The sequence below is a fragment of the Anser anser genome (assembly GCF_964211835.1).
Source record: "Anser anser genome assembly, chromosome: Z".
NCBI lineage: Eukaryota > Metazoa > Chordata > Aves > Anseriformes > Anatidae > Anser > Anser anser.
This window is the reverse complement of record NC_139723.1, coordinates 976926-1001104: the sequence shown is the minus strand read 5'-3', so window position 1 is coordinate 1001104 and position 24179 is coordinate 976926. Positions and strand designations below refer to the sequence as shown.

Here is a 24179-nt window from a genome sequence, read left to right as displayed (position 1 = left end):
ACAGCTCTAATATGGTCAGCCGGAAAAAGTTGCAGTTAATGGGGTTACAACAGGCTGGCAGCCAGTCACTAGTTGGATTCCTCAGGACTCAGTTTTGGGGCCAGTTCTCCTTAATAATAGCAACATAAAAGAATCACATCAAATAACAGAAGTGCCAAGATACAGAGATGACAACAGGCCAGTCCTGTAACATTTCTGGAGAGTAATCTATGCAAAACCACCATAGTTATAAATACAGGTGTTGAAAGACGTACTAAGAGGCCGTGTTTTTTTTTCTGCTTGAAATAAGGGAATACTTAACAATAGAATCCAAAACTTAGTCTTGTGAATTTACAGCTCAAATATAACTGGATTTCAAAATGTTTACCGTGCGTTTCTGTGTATTAACATATGCTATTAACTGCATTCATAGGGTAAAAAAATTTCAGTCTGACTTACTAAAAAAAAAATTGTCACTGTCCTTTAAATTTTAAATCGCTCTTAGAAAAACAGGGAAATCTATTAAACCTTTCAGCTTAAGAACATAGATATCAGGAATTTTTTTTTCTCTCAAAGTGTGGTCAGGCACTGGAATGGCCTGCCCAGGGAGGTGGTGGAGTCACCACCGTCCCTGGCGGTGTTCAAGAAATGCCTGGACAAGGTCCTACGAGTTATGATTTAATAGCTTAGTGGGTAGTATTGGTGACAGGAGGACAGTTGGACTAGATGATCTTGTAGGTCGTTTCCAACATTGTGTTTCTAAGATTCTAAGATTCTAATATATTTATAAATGATCTGGACATAGGTGTCAAATGCATACTGTTTGCTAAAGATACTAAATTAGGAGGAGCTGTTGACTCCCTTGAATGTGGAGAGGCCTTGCACAGAGATCTGGACACATTAGAGGGCTGGGCAATCACCAACCGCATGAAGTTGAACAAGAGCAAGTGCCGGATTCTGCACTTAGGATGGAGCAAGCTTGGATACAGGTACTGGCTGGGGGACGAGAGGCTGGAGAGTAGTCCCATGGAAAGGGATCTGGGGGTTCTGGCTGATGGGAATTTGAACACGAGTCAACAGCGTGGCTTTGGCAGCCGAAGGGACTGTCTGTATCCCTGAGTGCCTCAGGCACAGCACTGCTAGCTGGCCAAGGGAAGGGATTGTCCCGTGCTGCTCAGCGTTAGTGTGGTCTCACCCCAAGTACTGTGTGCAGTTTTGGGTGCTACAATACAAGAAAGACATAAAACTATTATAGAGTGTTCAAACAACGGCTACAAAGGTGGTGAGGGGTCTGGAGGGCAAGACATGTGATGAGGGGCTGCGGTCCCTTGGTTTGTTCAACCCAGAGCAGAGCAGGCCGAGGGGAGGCCTCATGGCGGCCTGCAGCTCCCTCACGAGGGGAGCGGAGGGGCAGGCGCTGAGCTCTGCTCTCTGGGGACAGCGACAGGACCCGAGGGGATGGCATGGGGCTGGGACAGGGGAGGGTCAGGCTGGGGGGTAGGAAAGGGTAGTCAGGCACTGGAACAGGCTTTCCCAGGGAAGTGGTCACAGCACCAAGTTTCCCAGACTTTAAGAAGTATTTGGACAATGCTCTCAGATGAATGTTTTGAGTTTTGGGTGATCCTGTGTGGAGCTGGGATTTGGACTCGAGGATCGTTGTGGGTCCTTTCCAATGCAAGATATTCTACGATTCTATGATTCTTAAAGAGTGTAGATTTAGATTAGCCATTAGAGAGAAATTATTTACTCAGAGGGCGGTGAGGCACCAGCACAGGCTGCCCAGAGGAGCTGTGGATGCCCCATCCCTGGAAGTGCACAAGGCCAGGCTGGACGGGGCATCGAGGAACCTGATTTAGTGGGAGGTGTCCCTGCCCATGGTGTGGGGGGGCGTGGAATTAAATGGGATTTAAGGTTGCTTCCAACTCAAACCATTCGCTGATTCTGTGTTATCCAGTCACACATTGAGCAAGAAATATTTTGGAAAACCTCCTTCCCCAACATTTTAATGAAGACCACAATGTCATACAGCATGTGGTATTCCTTTATTCACTTGGCATCAGCAGTCCTGGCTGGTCCCCTGACAGCCACTTGGCCCTGCACGATGGGTATCTTTTCAACAAAGACACAAAAAAAAACCACATTTCAAACGTAACAACCTTGTATTATTTGCAAGAGATCCAGAATGCAAGGTGAAAACAAGAGTAAAAGTAGACTTCTGGAACTTAAAAAAATTACTTTTATTTTAGGAACCAATAAAATTATGGTAGATATTTACAAATAATTATCTCACATAAAGGTTACATAAAATCAAATGTCCACAAGTAACAGTCACTCTCATGAAAAGACACACAGATATTGAACTACGCCAATCTTATTGCATGTTTCTTCAACTAATCTAAAAATAAAAAGTGTTGCAGTCAACCATTTAACTTAGAATAAAATCACAAATTTCAGTTTTGACAAGAAAAAGAATTGGAAAAAAAAAAGATCAAAAAAACTTCAAAAGGCCCATCCCTTATGAACCACACCTTAGCACCCCCACTCCCCAACCCACCCCCCATCTTGCTCCCCAAAATAAAATGCAAAACAAAATCCCCAAAATAATGTTCAACATCTTTGGCAAATTGGCACTGCTGTAATTACATTCAAATATTATAACACACAAAAGCAACACACAGCACTAAGGAAAAAACACCAAAATTTCAAGTCTGTTCTTTTCCTACTAGAAAAAAAGAATACAAAACATACACATTTTAAGAAGCAATTTTTCATCTGTTTTGCAACAGATGTTATCCCCTACTTTCAAAGGCAATTCAACAGTTATTTTTATGAGTTTTCTTGTAAGTTTTTTTTTTCTGCTTGTATGTATTTTTCAAGGAAAGGAGACTGTTTTTCTCTCCCTCTCTTTTTTTCCCCTCTCTTATAAGAAGTAAGCTTCAATGCAGGCATTGCAGACTTTGGTGGATACAATAGATATGTATTTCTTTGTTGCTAGAAGTTCCTAATAGAAAGTAGTTTGTCTCCAAGAAGTAAAAAGAAGAAAAAGAAAGAAAGAAAGAAAAAAAAAAAAAGCATGTCCTTCTTTTTTTTTTTTTTTTTGGAAATAAATCCCATTTGCAATGAAATGAGTTTATGTAATTTCAGAATGTACAAAGGCCACTAGAAAGTGAAAAACCAGGACAGTTTTTTTTTGCAATACAAGGCTGAATGAAGCAAAAGAAAGATCTAAATGCCCACTGGTCATTTTCTGTCTCACTTTACAAGGCAGAGTAGAAAACTCCAGACACACAAGTTTAATAGCGTGGTCACAAGTTGAGTGGAAAGGCTATCAGCAGGCTTCAGGTCTGTCCTGTCACAATTCCCCACAGACTGGGAGATTCAAGCATGCCTACAAATGCACACAGGTGTGCACATAAATCTTTACACACAGGCACGCACACTCACTACAGTGCTGAGATTGCATCCTGCAAAGCATCTTCAGTCTGGCTCTTACTCTGAAGCTTTTTAATTAAGTTTGTCCTCTCTCAGGACTAGTAAGCAGAGATCACAGCTACAGCTAACAACTAAGCCACATGCAATGCTGAAATGAGCAATTCTGGCACCAAGCACCTGTATACAGTGCTTTTCACTCACTATTTGCTCACCAAGTCTTATTAGCTCCACCAGAAAAGCAATACTAACCAGGTTCCAATCCTTTTGAATGTTTCCCATTTCTCATGCTGCTGTAACATGTCTGAAATAAGAGTGGGTTTCTGTCTGAGGGGCACAGCAGTGCAGAGCAGATCCCTGGCCAAAGTCTTGAGCCTTTTGCTGCCACTTCGCTCTCTGCCTTCAGCGCAGAGTGATCGTAGGCTGCAGCTTGGGATGTGTGCTCCGGGCCTATGTCGGTGCAAGCAGCCCAGCCTGGCACTGTCTGCCTGTGGGCAGCCCCACACAGGGCTGTCGCTTTGCACAAGACTGCAGGGTACAGTACCCAGGGGCTGTTGGCCCCCTAGAGCTCTCCGTGAATCCAAAAGGAAAAGCAGGATTTCCCAGCATTTGATGGGACAGAGTCACAGGGGGGGTTGCTTAACGCTGTGCTCCTGCCATGGACCATGGCCTCAGGTGTCCTAGTGACACACACGGGCACACACATGCAGGAAAGAATACAATACCAGGGAGGACACTTAGCTGAAGCCTTGTAGCTGCTCCAGCTGCCAGCCACACGTTAACTGGTCTATGTGCCATAATGCTTTGGAGCTATTGGTATTTGTGCTTGGCAATAAACAACATCATAACATGGCTTCCGTTCTTCTTCATGCTAAAGGACTTGTAGAAGAGATAAATTACAGAAAATGAAAAAAGGAATGTAATCCCATCAGTCAAGAAGGGGTACAGCAGAACACTTGTGCACAGCAAGTGGTTGCCAGCACCCCGTGCAGTGAGCGAACTCATCGTCTCTCTGCTCTCCACAGTGCACAGCCAGCGTACCTTGCATCAGTGAGAGAACTCAGCGACAGAAGGACAGTGGAAGGATCACAAATGCCCCATCAGTTTTCTGTTCAACTTTACTTTTCTTCCAAAAAACACTTTTCAGTTAGTCTCTTTCCTCTCTTTCTTTTTCCTTTTTCTTCTCCTGGTGCTGCTTCTTCCTTTGCTATCTCCTTCACAAAGGCCTACAACACCTAGGCTCTGCTTCTGGAGCCTGCAGTGTCAGCACAAATCAAAGCTTTACTTTAACATCTCTGCATCTCTGAATAAAACGCTTACTTTCTGGCCTCCTGATTTAATAGCTATCAAAGTCTTCAGTCTAAGGATCTGGTCCTGAGACATGCTTAGCTCTGCAGTCGGTGGGAGCCACCTTATGATAATGCCTCTCTAGCTGAAACTTTGCACGTAGATGCTAAGCTAATTCAATGCCCACAACTTTTTGTGTCTTCCTTATGGTCACACTCTTATAGCATTTGATTAAGGGTTTCCTTAACAAGTCAGTTCATATAACACTAGCTCATGGACTTTGTTGATTTAGTTTTACGTCAGCATTTTCTCTCTCTCCATCTCTCAGACTTTATTTCTATGCCTGTCTGTATTGGAAATGTACTTGATAAATTTATTGCTGGAGCGCACACTACTGAAAAAAAAAAAAAAAAGAACTCCATCTAGCTGCATTAAACAACTCAGTGATGAAACTGCCTAAAGACACTTTACGGGGCTGATCTCTGCAAGAGGCTGGTAATGATACACGGTGCTACAGGGCATTCTGCCTGAGCGAAACATCAACAGGACCTACCATGCCCCTAGCCCCAGTGCTTTTGGCTGGGTGTCAATGACCCTCAAAACTGTTCTGGAAAACCTGAAACAGACTCAGCAGATTAATACCAGCGTTCACTATGTTTTCATCCCTTTTTGCAACACCAAATGGTGACTCGCTTACAGTTTCCACTTCGCTCAACAGCCTCCGCTGCAGCTAACACATTTGAAAAAAGAGCCTAAGCACTGAGAGTTTTGTAAAAGTCTCTTCAGCCGGTCTTTTTACAGAGCATACATCTGCTAGAGATTGCATACATCCCCAGCAGTGCTTGGGTGATTTGTGCTGCATACAGCACAGGTGCACACACCTCTGCCCTGGGTTTGTGTGTTGTTGATCTGCTCCCTATTGACCGAAGCTGAGCCCCGTGAAGCAGTGCTACATCACAGGAAGGTCCAGCAGTCTGCGGCGCTGAATGAAACCCAAACATCCCTGGGGGATTGGTAGGGTGAGTGAGGGGAGGCAGTGCACTGGTGAGACAGGCAGCATTCCTCCAGTCCTCCAGGGTCAGAAAGGAAAAGAGCTGCAGAAGGCTACTTCCTGTCATCCCTGGAAGACAATTTTCTGCTAGTGATGAGTTTCAAAGACGTTCCCCAAGGAGTAAGGTTTCCCATGATGAAGACTACAGACAGAAAGTCAAGACCTCCTGAAGAAAGGAGTTTGTAAATACCAGGCATAATATTCCCAGAAACAGAAAATACTGACAAGAAATGTCTTTTCTAGAAGTACAGTGTGCATACTTATTGGGCTAAATCCTACTTGTGTTTCTTGCAGAGAAACAATCATAGCAGACAGAGGCAGGCCGCATCTGCCAGGGATCCTCAGCAATGTTTTGGGAAGGTGGGCCAGACACAGATCTCAGCCGTGCGTGTGCAAGGATGGGTGTTTGTAGTTTCAGCTCTGCAGCTGCGACCAGGGGCACACAGGCAGGGAGGGGACGTGTACACGGCCTGTGAACCTGCACCGTGTGTGCCCTTCACCCCCACTCTGGCTCACTGGATAGAGCCCACCAGCATGCACTGCAAGATGACTCCGGACAAGGGCCAACCCTTCAGGGATCTTGATGAAAGCATTAAGGCAAACCAGGTCTAAGCCTAAGCATCTAGGTCATTTCATCCACGGGCATGCATATATCCTTAGGATGAAATATACCTGTTGTGCCTCTTGTAAGTCCCTACCCTAACTAAGAGTCTCGTTCCTGAGCATGGTAACAACTGCTGAATTCTCATATTTAGTCTTCTGAATGTTACCCAAATGAGTTTAAGTCATACAAGCCATGCCACTAGTGAAATAACAAAACAAAACAAAAACCAAAACCAAACCAAACAAAAAAAAAAAGTGTTTCCCAGGTAGTATTCAGAGCTGGTGAAACCACCCATACGTAATCAACAAGAGCTGCTCTTCCCTCACGTGAAAGACACGAACAGCAGCTTTAAGACCAGCCTGATCACTGACCAGGTAGTGTCTGCAGCTCTAATAGCTCATCCCCACCTCTGCTCTGGAGCCATAACCCACACCTTCACGTCATGCTGTCAAATGTTCATTTCTTTTCTCTTCAGCTATTGTCAGATAGCCTTTTCACTTCCCAAGATTACAGAAAAGGCAGGTGCGTTCAGTATGTGCCCCTGCACGCAATGTGCACACCTCAGTCAAGAGCAAGTGGGAAGACTCCCACACAAACACTATCCAGGAACAGAAACTCCCTTTGCAGCTTTACCACCAGGGTGCAAAACAGTCACACAGCATGTCGTGATGGCTTAGAAAGGGCGACACAAAGCAAATCTTCAGTAGGTTTCTATACAGATGATTTGCCTGTGCTGTTATTTTTCTTGAAGATGTGTGTGTGTGTGTGTGTGTGTGTGTGTTTGTGTATCAGCTATTAATGGCTGAAAAATAAAACAGAGGTCTTTTCGTACGGTAAGTTTTTCACATGCTCACAGAACTTAATTCTGGATTAGATGGAAACATTTAAGTCAATGGGACCAATGGGACCATTCATGGCTTTGGAGGATCTGAACACATCTCACCTGGAAACTTGAAAGTGGTGGCTGCATTTTTGTAGCAGGAGAACACACAAAGCATGCCACCAAAACTGGGAGAGCACACAGAGACTCTTTCTGAATGGATCAGTGGCCGTTAAGGTCAAGATACCAGACCTGCAGCACAAGAGATGAGGTGCAGGGTAGGGGGGAGGGAGTAAGGAAAGGGAGAAATATTAACTCAGTAGTTGCCATTTCAAAGAAATACTTGTAAAACTAGAAGCAAATGTTTATACTTGATTGTATACGGGACTGTATTTCGGGTTCAACACCAACAACCCTGTTTCAACTTTGGGAAACACACAGGCACACACCAGCGAGATCCCTTTGCAGTGCCTGTGCGGATCCATGCAAATAAGCATGGCTGCTCCTGGGAGCTTCACACTGCCAGAGGCTACAGTCAAATCTTCATCTCAGCAGGACCAGGGAGCTTTCCCACTGCTTTCAGGAGGGGCTGGGCACATATGTTCTACCAATACATGACTGAAGTTAGCTGCACCTGGGACTGGTGCAGGGGGACGGTGCAGGAGGAAATCAGCATTTTTCTCAGTTCCCTGGGAAGACCGGTGATCGGAGTAGTTGCTTACCAGATCAATTGTAAGCTGCTCTCTTCATTAGCCCCAGGAAACAGTGAACATTGAACGAAATGTCACCATTAGTGCTCCCTCTTTGAGCAGGAGGGGAAGAAACACAGAATTAACGGGGCAAAATTCTCCGTGACACCAGTATAGACTGCAGTGGCTTGAATTTGAAATTGCTCTCCTCCATGTTATTAGAATGACTTGAGAGATGCCTTCACTTAAATGTACAGACCCCCCAAAATGAGTGCCTTCCTCACCAGTTTGCTTCAGGAAGCACATGTGGCTGCCCTTGTGCACAATATACCCCGTTAAGCATGTCCATTTCACAAAAATTATTTTTCCCCTTCCTCTCAAAGTGTTCGTAATTGGATTTTAGCATACAACCTATTGAGATGTACAAAAGGTGTCTGCTATGATTCCTTCTTGGATGCTGTTTAACTTGAAATCAGAGAATTATTTTCAGTGCTCATTATGATGACAAATGAACATAAATGAATATTAAGCAATAAACTGTCACAAAATTGCCCATGTCTTTCTGTTGCCCATGGGTTTGATACCAGCATATAGCATGATCATACACCACTGTCAGAAAGGATGCTGTACACAGAAGTAACATCAGCCTGAAATACAGCCACCATGAGTGTTAACCTGGTTCAAAGTTGCTTAAAGCTTACTGAATTCTTTGAATCAGTGCACCAGTTTCAAAACACATTTTCAGATGTATTTTGAGTTCATATTTGTACAATGTTGCTGCTTATGCTAAGTCACTCATAGTAATACAAACAAGCAAATATTTACAGTGCTGCTTGTGTAAAATTGAGCAGACTGATCTTTCTTTGCAACAAAAATTTAAAAAATAAAATAAAAATTGCGTTGAGTCTCACAGCCTGTTTCAGTGTGCAGTGAGAGGAAGCCACCCCAAGCAGGGAGGCTCAAGCCTCTTCCTTATCCCCAGATACAGCCGTGGCACCCACAGGCAATTAAAGCAGTAGCCAGCCGGCTGCAAAAGACATGAAACTACTGCATTTTTATGACCACATGAAGTGTCAGGAGAACCATGTCCTCCTGCCTCTTCATTTTGTTTGAGACCCGGATAACACCTCCAGAATTAAGAAAACAACAATGTTAAGTTCACCAAGTCTAAAGAGTAAAATTTCAATTAGCTTGTTCCTACTAGATACTTTCTCCTTCCCTTGCAGGGTGACTTGCATGGTTGTGGCAAGGTGACTCAATGCAGTTGTCCCAGGCAGTATATTTTAGTAAGTGCTTGAGCTCCGGGATCCAGGGTCAGTGGCGGTCATAGGCAGCAGCCGCTGCAGGTGGGGCTGCTCCACGGGCTGCAGCGCTGTAGTAGTAAGGAGAGCCTGGAAGAGAAGAGACCACTGTGAAGAAGACAAAGGCAGAACGGTGCCAGCTTGCACCATGCCAGCACAGGCAGCAGGTAGCTCTCCAGCTTGAATTCGGACTCAGAGGAATAAAGGCCAGGTGATTTAAATAAAATTCACAGTCACAAATTCTGCATGAGAATATTGCTGGAGCTGCTGCGCATTTCTGCTGGCTATCAGAACCAGATATCTGGTTTCCTTCCTCCACCCAAAACATTAATTTCATTTACATTGCAAAAAGTGGATTACTTTTTAGAGTAGAAGGTTGAACTGTTCCAGCTACTAAAACATTACAGGACTCCGACTTCTCTGATGCTGTTGGTTTTTTGTGTGTGTGTGTTTATTTTTCCCTCCTTTTTGAAGGATGCAGAGTCTGAACCCAAATTATTCAACATATTTTACAGGACTCAAAAATATTTTCCCTGTTTCTCAGGATACTTCTTTCAGGGAATAAACCCCTGGCTTTTGCTTAGCTCTGGCAAAGATGTTGAAGATCCAGAAATAACAGTGAAATTTGTACTACTGGATCTGCTTCTGTGATGACCACACTACACTGGCCTCCGTCTGGCCAGAGAAAGCCCTTTGTCATCTAATAAATTTGCTGAAGGGAGAAATTGTCACAGTAAATACCGGTGACTTTCTCTTTCACTTAGTAGTGAAATTGAATTCAGTGAAAGTGAATTTGAACTCAGAAATTATGTTACAACTACCTACAGTGAATAATGTCTTATCTAAAGAAGTATCAAGTGCTCTACATGACACCTTCTGAAACAGGCACTTAAGCCACAAGCTGATCAAATAAACATATGTTTTATTTTTTGATTCAGTACATGTATTACACATCTGAGTGATCTATGCAGATTGATAAGTGCCGAAACACTCATCTAGTATGACAAGGCCTGAAAAATATTGATGATGACTTTTCTGCCCTGCAGTGCTAAGCGGTAGGCTGGGTGATCACTGAAGGATCACCCGGAATCTGGATTGACTGCTGAAATAAGGAAGAGTGTCAGACTTCACTTGTATCTAGACATACACAAGTTTGTCTAGACAATACAAGGTATTAAATCAGTTCCATGTTCACCAGAGAGGAAACCAGCTCTGATGTGGTGTAAGAAAAGAGTAGAACAAAAAATATTTCATAGTGCTATCAGTTCAGTCTGCAAGTCACCAGCAGAGTTTCACATTCGGGAAATGTAAAGCAGGCCACAGTGTGGAAGAAACCCCTTGGAAGGATTCACAACTGGACTCTTGTGTCCAAACCCCCCCAGACAGGTTTGGACGAGCAATAAAAAGCCAACACAGGGATCTGCTCTGGAGCAGGCTGGGCTGTAGTATCAGGTTCAAAGAGCACCCTACCCCATCCAGAAAGCTGTGAGTTCATCCCGACCTGCCTGTGCTCTGCCTGGGATGTGAACAACAGCCTCACAGGCACCGTAAGGAGGCTCTCCATGCCTAGGCATGTGGCTTTTCACAGACCTGGTAACTTCTGCAGCTTCAGCAACGCGGAGCAGCTGGCACTTCCAGGAGATGGTGGCGACACTAGTCCTCAGGTGGGTGTGTGGACAATTCGGCAAAGCAAGAGTGGAAGTGATGTCAAAGATGCATCTTCTGCCATTTGCTTCCCACCACAGACTCACAAATTCTTCTCTGGCAGGTCCACAGGCTGCCAAAGACCTTATATAGGCCCAGAGTACCACTGCTCCAGCCACACCACCTCCACAGCCACAACGCATCATCTGCATGTGAGCTAACACCCTCCACGTGAGGTAACACCTGAGCAGAGGGCATGGAGGACCGTAGGGCCACCAGAGGTTGTGGAGGTAGCATGAAGGAGAATTCAGCCGCACACCTTGTGCCTTTGGCTTGCTTCCTCTCCTCTGCACGCTCTGCCAAGAAGCCTCTGCAGTGGGACAATGGAGTATTTTTTGGCCTTCCCTCCTCTTTCATAGCCTCCACCTGAAGTCAGCCATGCTTTTGGCTTTGCTGCTTACCTCAAAAAGGCCTGACTCAAGGACTGCTGGTTCAAAAGCTCAAGAACAGCGCTAGAATCACCACCTCTAAGAGGAAGCCCATGGACATTTAGTGTTAACTATCAGCTCAGGATGGTGCTATAATTGCAACACACGGGGCTTTCTTCACTTTCTGCCCAACATGACCTGTCTGGGGTGCTCAGGCTCCAGAACTCAGCTCTTTGTTCTTTGCAGCTCTGGTATGGAATGAGAAAGGCCAGCAAAATTAGTGCTGCTACCCGGAAAGGGAGCCCTGAGTAAGACAGCCCCACCAGCTTACACACATCCCAAAAGACTGCTATTGCCGGATCCAACAGGATTCCACTAACATGCAAGCTCACCTGTTTGTTCTGCTTTCCTCCTGAGCACATTGTCAGCAAGTTAGCTCAGGCTTTATCACCAGCCTGCTGCTGCCAATTTCCAAGCTGGTACAAGCCAATACATCCAAAAAAACAGAGCTCAGCCAATATGTGCCATTGCACAGTACATACTCAGCATAGCCATGAAAAAGAAACTTCTTTCTCATGATCAGGGTCCTACCAAAGCACATGATACTCTTCTGCTGCAACCCTGACGGATCAGAAACTACAGAATTTGGCTATGGGAGCATGGCTTCTGCAACAGACAGTGCTGCAGCAGCGGAGTTTGTACACAGGGGCCTGTCACATCTGCGAGGAGCATTGTCCTCAGTGCTTCAACCATCCCAGCTTACATATCATGTAAACCTGCTGCAAAGGGATGAGTTTAAAGAAGGTAAACCAAGTTTCAGGGCTGTGGCCTCAGTTGTCCAGAAGGGTAGTCATATGTTTACCATGCATCAGAGGCATTCAATACAGTCAGTGAAGTAACTGGCCAAGGTAAACATTTGCAAAGATATTTGCAGAACTTGTAGGTAGGAACTCATCACATCTAGATTTGTTAACTAAATTTAAGTATTTTGAGCAGTAATCAATAGAGGCAAGGGCAGATCACTTCAGAGAGTACTCATTCTATTTACATTTATATAAGTGTTGTGCTGACAGCCTTGCATTACCTGCAAGGTCACCACAACTGCTGTCCTGGCCTGGACTCTTGTCTTCTAGGTAACTGGCACTAGAGTAACAAATCCCAGCCTTAGGAATTGTATTTCACAGAGGATAATATCGGACAACTTCACAAGAACAGCAAACACCACCCTCGCAGCCACCCTAGATTGCTGTATACATCCCAGCAAAACGGAAGCCTCTGGCTAAATGATGCAGTTTTGGTTTAGCAAACTAAGCTCACAGAATCACTGAATCACAGAATATCCCAAGTTGGAAGGGACCCATAAGGGCCATTGAGTCCAACTCCTGGCACCACACAGGTCTACCCAAAACCTCAGACCATATGACTAAGAGCACAGTCCAAACACTTCTTAAACTCCAACAGGCTTGGTGCAGTGACTACCGCCCTGGGGAGCCTGTTCCAGTGTGCGACCACCCTCTCGGTGAAGAACCTCTTCCTGATATCCAGCCTGAACCTCCCCTGTCGCAGCTTGACACCATTCCCTTGGGCCCAATCACTGGTCACTAAAGAGAACAGATCGGTGCCTTCCTCTCCACTCCTCCTCATGAGGAAGCTGTAGGCCACGATGAGGTCTCCCCTCAGCCTCCTCTTCTCCAGGCTGAACAGGCCCAGTGACCTCAGCCGCTCCTCGTACGTCTTCCCCCCTAGGCCCTTCACCCTCTTCGTCGGCCTTTGCAGCTCAATGCTGCAAACTAAGCTGTTCGCCAAACTTTGAAACTTGCCTGCACTCTAATTGATCTGGGGGGGGATGTTCAAAATGACAACAGGAGAAATGACACCTTTACCCTGTCAAGCAATACAGCAGAAGTGGCACAAAAGAGATCAGGCGACTGAAATGTCCACTCCGTCCTAAAGCAAAGACAGCCTAGGCATGTTTCTGTTCCCCAGTAATTCTGTGCGAGTTGCCTCTGCCGCCACAGCATCTCAGGGTAAAACAACTGCGAGGCTCTTGGAGACCCAGGTGAAACTACTGTGCTCACCCAGCAAGGGCACCAGGAGGACTGGAGCAAAGGATGGCAGCAATATGTCTTTGATGCTTTCCAAAGGCCTTACACTTCTTCCGAGTTTCATTTCTCCAGTTTGCATTTCAGCAGTGAAATAAAAAGCTTGTATTTAAAGTGAAAAATGAAAACATCACAAAGCAATCACTCTTTCTCCCTGTCACCATGCTACCATCCAGAATAGACTTGTCCGTCCTTTTGTCATTTTTCCTTTCTAATTCACATTATCATCAATTTATTTCTTGACACAGTCATTTCTGGTGCCTACTTGTTCTCTAATCCTTTCACAGAAACCCACAGAAGAACTGAATCTAATCCTAATTGACCAGCTTTAAGCCCTTCCCTCACAGGACGCTGTGCCAGCACCATGACTTTGTAGGCAACCCCGAGAGGAAACCCTCCCAGACAAGGCACACGAACCACATCCCTGCGGGAGAAGGAGCAGCACATCAAGCAAAACCTGCCATGAGCAGCATCAAGTCAAAAGCAATGAGAGAGAATGGTAAAGAAGTTATTGCAACAAGCCAGCATGAAATTGAATCGTTTTTCTTCATTAGACTGCCTTCCTGTTATCCACTTTTAGTGTGTGCTTGTTGACCAGACTCTAAACCGGCACGCCTGCCAGGCTGTGCAGTGACGGACTGAGCCCCCAGTGCACACCCGCTTGCTTCCCGGCATGTTTGTGTGCACGCCTCTGTGCACATCCCTGTATTATAGCAGCTTCGGGTCATTAACAGTGGAGAAAAAAAACAAGACGCCTTTTTCTCCACCTCTGCGTATTGTTTCCTGAGTTACACATGAGGACACCTGGCTATAGCCACTGAGGTGGATGTGACACCAACAGCCAGCACTTGCATTATCCATCCTCCCGGCACAGCCCGCTAGAAACCCGGGGTTTGCCATCACTCCTGCTGCACTCAGGGATGGACAAGCCGTGTCAAGACATGCGGCAAATGCTGTCTGTGTCCATGCTGCAGAGCCAGGTGTTGGTACTACCGGGGTTGATGGCAGGACAGAAGCGCGGGAAGAGGCCACAGAGCTGCGGCAGTGAAGGGATTTCTTCTTTTGCCTCTGCTTCTCTTGACCACTCTGGGGGACCGTAGGTTGGTTCTCTGCCCCGCCACAAGAGCTATAGACCACGGTGTTTCAGATTGCCCCAGAGAGAAAGGTGCACGGTCACCCTTTTGTATCAGTTCACGTGCTAGCCAGAGCAGATGTGGGTGGGTTGCCCGGTGCAAAAGGAGCAGCGAGCGCAGAGCAGGCACAGAACCATCAGCACGCAGCTGGTTCTCTGGTGGGCCGTACAGCTGCTCTGTACCTCGTGCATGCCTCCCCAGAGCGTGGTCCTACCTCACAGTGGAGAAACTGTCTCACTCCTCTCACTGCTGCTCTACGTTCACACAAGACCAGGAACTAATGACCCAAGTCTTTATACTATTCTTAGCATTCTTTGTTCCTATTCTCCTTGTTCCTCCCCCCAAACCATTTTTAACCCAAGTATCCTTTCTGGCTGGCACTTGCAAATCACTTTATCTCTCTTTTAAATTCCTCTTTCACAGATTTGAGCTTGGTGTGATTGCTGCAGTGCGATTCTTCCTTGCCAGAACAGGGAATTAATTGAACATAGGTGCTGTTAAGTGCTTAGAGTATTACAATTTCATCTTGGTGAAGGGAGAGGGACTTAGTAAAACAAACTGTGTCAGTCCATGTACCAGTCCTGATTAATTTTGTCAAGGTTTCTGCTTTGAGGCTGATACTGCCAGAGCTTGCTCTCAGGAGAGAATTAGTAAATGTACTCACGTATACTGAGAAGAGTGGAAGCATCCTGGATATAGTTTAAATTAACCTCCTCTCTCCTGCAGGTGCTCAGACTCGTAACACACAGCCTTCTGAGTGTGCAAGGAGACTTGCAGCAGGCATTTAAGGCTCTGCAACAGATTCTTACTTGCTCTGAATTACCAGTGAGTTTAGTGGGCATCTTGGCGCAAGAACGGAGTGCCCGATCAGGCTCCCGAGGATAACAGAACAGCATGGATAACTGGGCTCTCTGTATGATACAGAAGACCTACAGACAACGGCGACCCATGGACATATGCTAACTTAGGTTGTATGGCTGCATCTGGACTTCGCAGTGTCTCTTGGAGCACCTGCTCACTGGCCTTGCCATCCAGCATAATGTTGGCGCAGGCAAGAGCTCTGTGCTCCAGTTAGATCAAGGACTTCTGCAATCCCCAGTCTACATGGCATCATGTAGACTCCCAGTAAATGCCTTTTAAAACTTAACACCATTTTGCTTTTGGTGATCTTCTGACCAAAAAAAAAAAAAAAAAAGAAAAAAAAAGGGAATCTCAAAGGTTCAGCTCAGTCGAGACCTCACTGCTACAGTTCTCACACTGTGACCATAGACAGATAGTACCTGAGCACCACAGAGAGCTACAAATTATGTGAGATCTTAACCAGCTCAGCAATACCTACACTGATGACAGGAGTGAAGTGGAGCAGATATTTTAAACCATCACTGGTCAGACAAGGGAATTCCTCCTCCAAAGGAAACTCCAGCACTCCCGGTTTTGTGATCATGCTAAAGGAGCAGTAAGTTCTTCCTGAGGACTTGCTGCAGAACAAATATTCCCATTTATTTTTCCTTCCAACGCATCAAAAGCTTTCAGGCTCATCATTCCCATTCAGTGTGTCACAGTGCACTCATAACATTATATGGCAGTGATTGACAGTGTACTTACTGAAACACACAATTTTGAAAGTATCAAAATGAAATGCTTCATATAGGATAAAAACAAGGAATCTAAAAGTATATACTTTAGCAACTCCTGATAGCAAAAAAATATTATTATATTTATCCTGTACATTTCAGTTTCAAAAAAGCTGTAGTTACCGAAGGAAAATGGTAGCATTCAAATCTTTTTGCCCTTGCCTCCTTTAAACACGTGTTCACAGCATGCTACTGAATAAATACTGCTGTATAAACTCTCACTGGCTTGAGACGTGAGCCTTGCAGTCCATTCACCTTAAGGTGGGGAGCACGCACTCATTTCAGCTGTTGTCCCCCCACATATTCAAAGAAGTGAAAGAATTGCCCCCAAAATTTTATCATCCGAAAAGAAAACAAGGAAAAAGAAGCAAGTCCTCTCCTGCACAAGTGGCAATTTGCAGGCACGAGTCTGCAACCCAGGAGCCTTGCCAAAAGCCACTCTTGTTATGTAGAAGGGAGGGCTTTGAGTTGGGTTTTCACTTACTCTGAAAATCCTGCTGGTTTCTTCACAGGTTTGCAGGCAAAATTAAAAAAAAAAAAAAAAAGCCACGCAAGACCTGGCTCCCAAGGCCTCCCTTCAGCAGTAGGTTAAAGCATCTCATCTGCTTCCAAAGGAGTTGCAAAACCAGAAACTAGGAAATCACTGCATGCACTCTTCTACTGGCTAAAGCAGCTTCCTTCATGCAGCCAAGCCGAAGTCTTGCAGGCACTCCTGGCTGTGGCCATGGTAACTACGGGTTTAAGCACTGGGACTCCCCGGGCTTTGTACAGCTATGCCCATCTATATTAGCTGAAGATCTGTTCTCTGATTTATGATGGAAGCACTAACAAACCCTTAAATGTGGCACAGCAAATAGCAGTAGTATACCAGCACCATGGCATGAGAGGCAGAGGCTGTCTATTGCTCCCGAAGGATTTGTTTAAGGACAAGAACTATGATGAATACAGCCTGGGTGGCTCAATTACATGGGGACTCAATTACTTAAAACAAAGAAACTGGATGAAAAAAAAAAAAAAAAAAGACAAAAATTCAAAATTATTTCTCTGCTGGAGGTCACATATAACAGCCCTGTCATCCATAAATCTGGAAATCTCTAAGGCATGCTATTCCTGTGTTGAGAGATGACAATTAATTGGTATTTTACTTACCTCATCCATGCAAATTATGCAGGGAAAAATTCTAATTACTGCATGCTACATGTGTACAAGGTCAAAGTGGGCCAGCTTTTGACAGTGGTGTAAAATGGATTATGTTTATGCTTCACATGAGGGCCATGATCCTGCATGAGCCACAGGGCTCCTGCCCCCCACCGTTTATGAGAGCCCATGCAGACGTCAGTGAGACTGCACTGGCTCAACAGTCCCTTGCAGAAGAAAAGCTAGATTTGGCAAAAGAACAATTGAAGAGCATACACAACATGAGGGCCGGGAGAAAGGCAAAGGGCTGGAACTAGCAAGAAAACAACAGCGCAGAGAGTGGTGGGGCTCGCATTCGTCTGTAAGAGACATAGCATCTTCCTGAAGCAGGTGTCCCAATAAAACACCACTAGTTTTGTACAAATAGGATTCCTTGCCCTCAAGAAATGGGCATCCAGTCTTCCAGCAATGCCTTGTGTTTGTCAAATGATTTTACGGAGCAGAAACAGGAAGACAAGAGGTTTTGGCATGGGGCTTCCTGCTGGCAAGAGGAACTAAGAGCATTATCGTGCCCCAACAGAGATCTGCAGCCACTCACCAGGGAACAGCACTGGGATGCAGGACCGCACCAGGACGTGCATTCTGCCTCCCCTCGTGGTGCATAATTGCCTCCAGCTTACAAATGAGCCACAGCTAGCAACGCACCCTTAAGGGAGGGACAGCAACTTACCAAGGAGTCCAGGATTGGGAAACCTCCAGGAATCATTGTACGTTGAATATTGCGGATGGCTGTATGGGCTCCCAGAAAACTCACTCCCTAAATAAAAGGGAAACAGAAAAAAAAAAGACAAAAGAAGATCATTTGATTTAAGACTGCAGTTGTTCATGTGGGAAAGGAACTATTCAGTACATGCTATACTCTAGTGAAGGCTCTCGTAAAAGCACTGCTGATCACTCTCTTTGAAGAAGGGCAATCTGGATGGCCAAATTATTAAATGAATGGGAACAGTCATCTTTTATGCGTTCTTTTTGCACTGCAGGTCATGCCTGACGAGCTGGTGGGATTTTCTCACACAGCCTGTACTGCAGGAGCAAGACAGCTGGAGGAGTGGAGAGGAGTCCGGGACATATCTAAGGGGCTGGCCATTGCCACTGTGGTCCTACAACAGGACAAGAAATGCAATCCTGGGACAGAGCTGGTCAGCTAGGCTCTCTGTTAGGAGGAGAAGACAAATCAGCTAATCTTCTAGGTATTGAATATCATTCCAGGCTCTCCAGGAGAACATGGTTTTAGTCCCAGGCTTCCACCGATCATTTTAACCGAAGGAGAGGGATGTTCACTGCAGTTTCAGGTGGCTTTGAAACCTTCTGGACCAATGCACAGGAAATACTCAAAGAGTTACTGTTATTTATTTCCTCGTGAGCTCCTGCTTTCCCCGTCTGTTTCTTCCCTTCACGTCATCTCCTGTTTCATACCTCAGCTGCAAGCTCATCAGGGCAGTGCTCATAATGGAGCTCTGACCCTGGGCAGGGCACCCGGCTCCAGCACCACGGAAATACAAATACTGCCATTGTTTTGTTAGGGCATCTTACACAAATGACAGTTTCTCCTGCTCTCCTTCTATCTTTCTTCCTTCTTTCTTTCTCCCTCTCAAGTACACAAATACACACAAAACAGCACAGCAGGAGAAATTTTCCTGGGCTAGGTGGTGGAGAAGGCTGCCAGCTGAAGAAGGAAGATGCTGTCCGCAGCCTTCAGCTGCTCTGGTCCTTGGCTACGGCACAGCTTCCCCGTCGCACTCAGGGACTGCCTTTACCCAGCCAAGCAGCAGAGCCACACCACCACCAGCACGTGACAGCAACATCCCACCAACCTGCTGGCCCAAGTGGCAAACCTGCCCCAGGGACCACAGTCTAGATGCCAAGCCAGTGGGTGGCCTCCCCACTCAGGACATGGCCCCGGCGAGTTGCCCACTGGCAGGTCCCAGGAGGGAGATGGTGATGCTCTGGTTATCGGCGAGGCAGTACAAACCCGCTGAGCTGCTCGGTGCAGGTAGCAAGGTAGCTTGGTGTCCACGGGATGCTGTTTCAGTAGAAAAGCACTGTTTCTCAGTCCGCACCAACGAATGCTGGTGAACACTGAATACACAAATGGCAAAAGCCACCCCTCGCTCCTCTGCTCCAGGGGGTCTCCAGTAACAGCCCCTCCCCGTGCTGTTCCCCACCGACATCTGGACTCGTAGCGTTGCACCTGGCAGTGTCGGCATGCCCTCTTCTCCCTTGCCCAACACCCACAGACAGGGCTGAAGGCTGAAGCCAAGAGCAGCAAGCGCTCACATGCTTACCATAGGGTTGAGATGTGTAGCTCATCACCTGCAGGCATGTCTCAGCCCACTACACCAACGGCCCAAGGAGGGCTCCCAACATCTTCACGAACAGCAGCTTCACCCTGCACTGAAGCACTTAAGCCCAGAACAGACCTGTTCTGATTTGATTTATTTTATGAGCCTCATGCATCATTGTTTCTCCCTACCTCTGTTTACTGATGTGGAGAGTACCAACTACAGACAGGTCATCCGACATCTCCGTGGGTAGACCTGCACCTTGCTGTGAGCAGCAGGCACTGGCTTTGCAGGCCAGGAAGACAGGAGAGACAGACCATGGCTCTGGCCCAGCATTTTTCTTGAGTTTACCTGTGCCTCCTCCAGCTGTTACACACTGGTCAGCCAAGGCACTTTCGCAGGAGCACAAGCAGAAAATAAAGATTTGTACAGCTGCAGGTGGGACCATTAAATGCCCATTCTGTTAAGTGCCAATCGTGTTTTGACTACATTTCTACAGAAGTTCAGAACAGGTTTTCATTATTACTTCTAAGAAATGGTATTCATTCTAGGAGCCATGGAAAATTGAACTGTTTCCAAATCCTGCTATGTGGTGCAACACATTTACATTTATTCACATTTCTTCCCTAGTCCTTGTCCTTCTGGATCATAGACAACTTTAGTACCTGACCACTACCTCCATTCAGTACTCACCCTTGTTGGCTAAAAAAACAAGGCACAGAGAAGGCAGCAGAGCCAGAAAACAGGAACCATCTGAGGTCCCAGAAGCACTGGCAAAGATGTCCCCACTGCCTTCTGCTAGCTAGAAAGCAAGCTTCCTCCTGCAGGACACAAGTACTGCTGCAGCCACTTTTATCCAGGAAAAGCCAGGAGAAAAAAAAAAAGGAAAAGAAAAAAAAAACTCTGGTCACTTCTTCTGTCTCTCTGCTGCACCTGAGACTGTCTTCTCAGCCAGATGCTTCCTCTGCTTTTCTTGTGTTCCACCAGGTCTCTGACTCAGCTCTGTCCTAGTGGTGTTTGCTGAAGCCTACAGAGCCTATGGGTGGCAAACTGGTTGTTATCTTAATGGCTGAGTAATATCATCTTTTCCAGCCCTTGAAGGCTGAAGCCCAATTTCTCTTTCCAAGTGCGTGCTGCACAAACACCCCTTCATCCTGTGAATACCTCTTCCTGTGGACACAGCTTCCCCAGGGGTTTCATATTTTTTATAATTTTCAGAGGTTAGGCAGAAGTTCAGTTCAGAGGTTCAGTTGCACGTCTATTAAAATAATAAAATGTTCACTGAAGCTTCCCAATGTTTTTCAGGCTGGACATAGCACAAGACCCACCTTGCTGCTGCTGCCTGGTTGACACAACTTGCACATGTGTCTCTGCACCGTCCTTCCTGGGAGCTGCATGGTGTGCGGGCAGAGCAGCAAGATAGACAGGACAGCCCCTGCTCCCAGCTTCAGACCCTTTGCGCAAGAAGCTGTCCTGGGTGTGGAGAAGAGCCTGCCCAGCTGCTCTGTGTGCAGACTGAACAGATGTCGCACCAAGCCATCGTACCCCTGCATGACCTGCGCCCGTCAGGAGACAGGACAACACGTCCCTCTGTGAGTCCTGGGCATTTTCACCTGGGACATCGCGCTCCCTCACACACTTACGCTGTGCACACTGCTAAGTAGGCAGCTGCACTTTCTAAACATTCGGCAGCGCTGCAGCTTGACTATGGGCTGACATTTCATTGTCTCATCCTCTCTCGCTTTGCTCTCCTCCCCCCAAAATCTCCGCTACCCTCTTCCCTTCACACAAACACACACACACACATATCTTGGACCCTCTCTGGGGGATGCTCTGGTGCCTGTCAGGCTGAGGCTTCCAATTCTCTGTTTTTTATGCCTCAGTGGTCAGGGTGTCAAGCTCCTGCAGTACAGACCAGCCAGGAGCTCGAGGAGTCACTGAACACCATCAGTTCAGTGACAGTATTGCTTGCTTCTTAACATACTCTGCATATCCATCAGCCTTGCAAAAAGAGACTGGGGGAGGAGGTAGGGGGGACAGAGAGGGAAAGGAAAACAAGAGAAAAGAAATAAGGATGGGAGGGGAAAGAGGAGAAGTGGGGGAGAAAGTCTCAAGCCCTGTTGCTATCATCACAATGTGTGGGCAGACAAACGTTACAGCCATAGCGAAGCTGAACTAGATGAATGAACACTGCATGAATGCCTCATGAGTTTCAGAAGATATTCCAAGGCCCATCAAGGCATACTTCTTGACAGCACTGCTTAGCGGCCAGCCCCAGCCCCACTCAAAAATCACAGCGGAGCAGCTACCCTGGGATACACACACACGCGACGCACTGCAGAGAAGGGGTGGCAATCTGCTCCTTCATGTTGAACGGTACCACCCCACCCCTGCCGACCTGAATCCAGGCTGTTACGATACTACTGCTGCTACAGCCCAAAAAGGCTACACTAGAGGTAGAGGTCTCATTTTGGAAGGTTTAGGAGGGAAGAGCGATTCACGGAAACTCTAGTGCTACAACACAGCAGCAAACCTGAGGAGATGAACTCCATCCTGAGATGGCAGACAGAGACAAAATCACCCTGACCATGGGTTGAGCCCCAGGAGCAACCGCAGAGTTTGATGGTGGTGGTGAATAAGCCTGCTTTGTTCTCTCTGCCCTATTTCCACTGGGGATTAACGACTCAGTTTTACCACTCTGTTTGGTTTTAAGGTAAAGGCTCCACTAAGTTTCCAAAGTGATGCACAGAACTAAAAAGTCTGAATTTAAAAATTACAAAAAACAATACACGAAGAGAAGACTTCATGGTGTCTTTAAAAATACCACGGCTTAAGAAAACTACCTGTACAGGGGACCAGGGAGGTTGCATGTGTCTCTGTACGCAAGGTATTGGGCTCAGCCCAACTCGCGAAACTTGTCTAAACTTCAGGTGTTGGGACTGAGCTCTTTGTCAGGTTCTTTCTGTACTCAGCAGAGAAATGGGGTACCCCAGAAATAGGTCATCCCACTAAATTCATACCTAAAAGAGGTGGGGGTGGCTGATATCTCTCCCTGTGATATCAAACATGTTGTACATGTTACCTGCTCTACCTCAGTGAGGCTGTGGTGTGTGCTGGCAGGTCCTGATGCAGGTGCACAGCATGTGCCCAGGGTCAGCTCCCAGCACAGACACCTCCTGAAATCAGGTGCCCTGCTGCTCTCAGGAGCTCCAGAGAAGAACGAGGGTGCTGCAAACCTTCCTTGCCCACTGAAAGGCAGAAGAATGGGCGGAACGGCAGAAGGAAAAGCAGATAGTGTTGGCTGGCCCTAGGGGAGCAACACGCATGTGCACTAAGAGGGAGTTCACAGATGTCTCTGCACAAGCTTAGGAGATGTCTCCCCCTGCAAGAGGCTGCACTAACCGTGGTTGGGAGGCTGGCTGTGCAGTGGGACACACTCAGCCAGCTCCAGCCTTCAGACAGGTGCAGCAGCTCCAGTTCTCACCAGCTTCGCAGAGATACAGTGGGTATCATACACTTAAACCTCGCCCAGGTCAAAATGGGAAGATTTGCAGTTGATCTCAGCTAGCTCTGGATCTTGGTAGGTGAGAGGGGAATGCAAATTATTTTTCATTCTCTGTGTTTGTTTGTTTTTCAATGGGATGCTGTAACCATAGAGAAGTGTAAGTTGGAAGGGATCTGTGGGGGTTATTGGCTCCAAACCTGCACTCAAAGGAGAGATAGCTTCAAATTAGCTTACGTCCAGCCAGGTTTTGGAAATCTCCCAGGATGGAGGTTCACAGCTTCACTGGGACTCTGTTCCAAAGTCTGGCCACTGTCACCGTGCAGCATGGAGAAGATGTGGCTCACTGCTGTCCCACTAGACAGCACAGCTCTTAATCATTTATTCTTAGGACCGTGTAACATTTAACAGTAGAAACTAGCAACCTAATCAAATATGAAGAATTTTTGTGACCCAGCTGCTGGTATCTTTCCACTGAAATACAAAGTTTTGCAAATACTTAACAAAGAAGTTTGTTTTAACATTTCCAAGTTCATCACAGAGCTCTGATTCCCGGGGGAAACAAGCCTCAGAGTCGCAGAAGATCCTGAGAATCAGAAGCTCTGGAGCCAGTGAAGCACTAACTAGAGCTAGCAAGGTGAAGACGGACATGTGTTTGTACACTCCTTTCACTCCATTTTCTCAGTTCAGATAGTAAGTTTTGTGCACGTTTGGAACAGGAAGAATCCATCAAGACCATGGAGACAAATGGTTATATCAGTGTTATGGTTTCAGGATACCACCTACAGACCTGATCCAAGCCTGACTTCTTCTGTAATCAGTTGTTTCACGGGGAAATCAGTGAAAAAATTCAGGTAATTGAGTAAGAATTGGCCTATCTGCTATGTTTGCAGCCCGGCTGTAACTAAGTGAACCACTGAATTACAGAACCGGACTCTTCCCAATATTTTTTCTTTCCACACTTCTCCTTCCTGGTCAGTCAGTCACTCACCAGCTCAGGGATCTTTGTATAATCTGCCTCAGCTGCATCTTTCAGCAATGAGTGTGTTTCTCTCCCCTTTTAATTAGCATGTGCACACTTCCTGATGAGTATCAAC

General features: G+C 46.3%; 1 protein-coding gene across 5 annotated transcripts in view; it reads right to left on the bottom strand.

Annotated features, from left to right (window-relative positions):
* Positions 1 to 3058: 3058 nt before the first annotated feature.
* Positions 3059 to 24179, bottom strand: part of PAX5 (paired box 5) — a 146277-nt gene continuing 125156 nt past the window's right edge. For all 5 annotated transcript variants that reach the window (XM_083816833.1, XM_083816834.1, XM_083816831.1 and 2 more), the window contains 2 exons: positions 17969 to 18055; positions 3059 to 9250 (listed from right to left, as the gene is read on the bottom strand). In XM_083816833.1, coding sequence (XP_083672959.1) covers positions 9174 to 9250; positions 17969 to 18055 — 164 coding nt within the window. In that variant the 3' untranslated portion in view covers positions 3059 to 9173. The remainder of the gene's footprint in view (positions 9251 to 17968; positions 18056 to 24179) is intronic.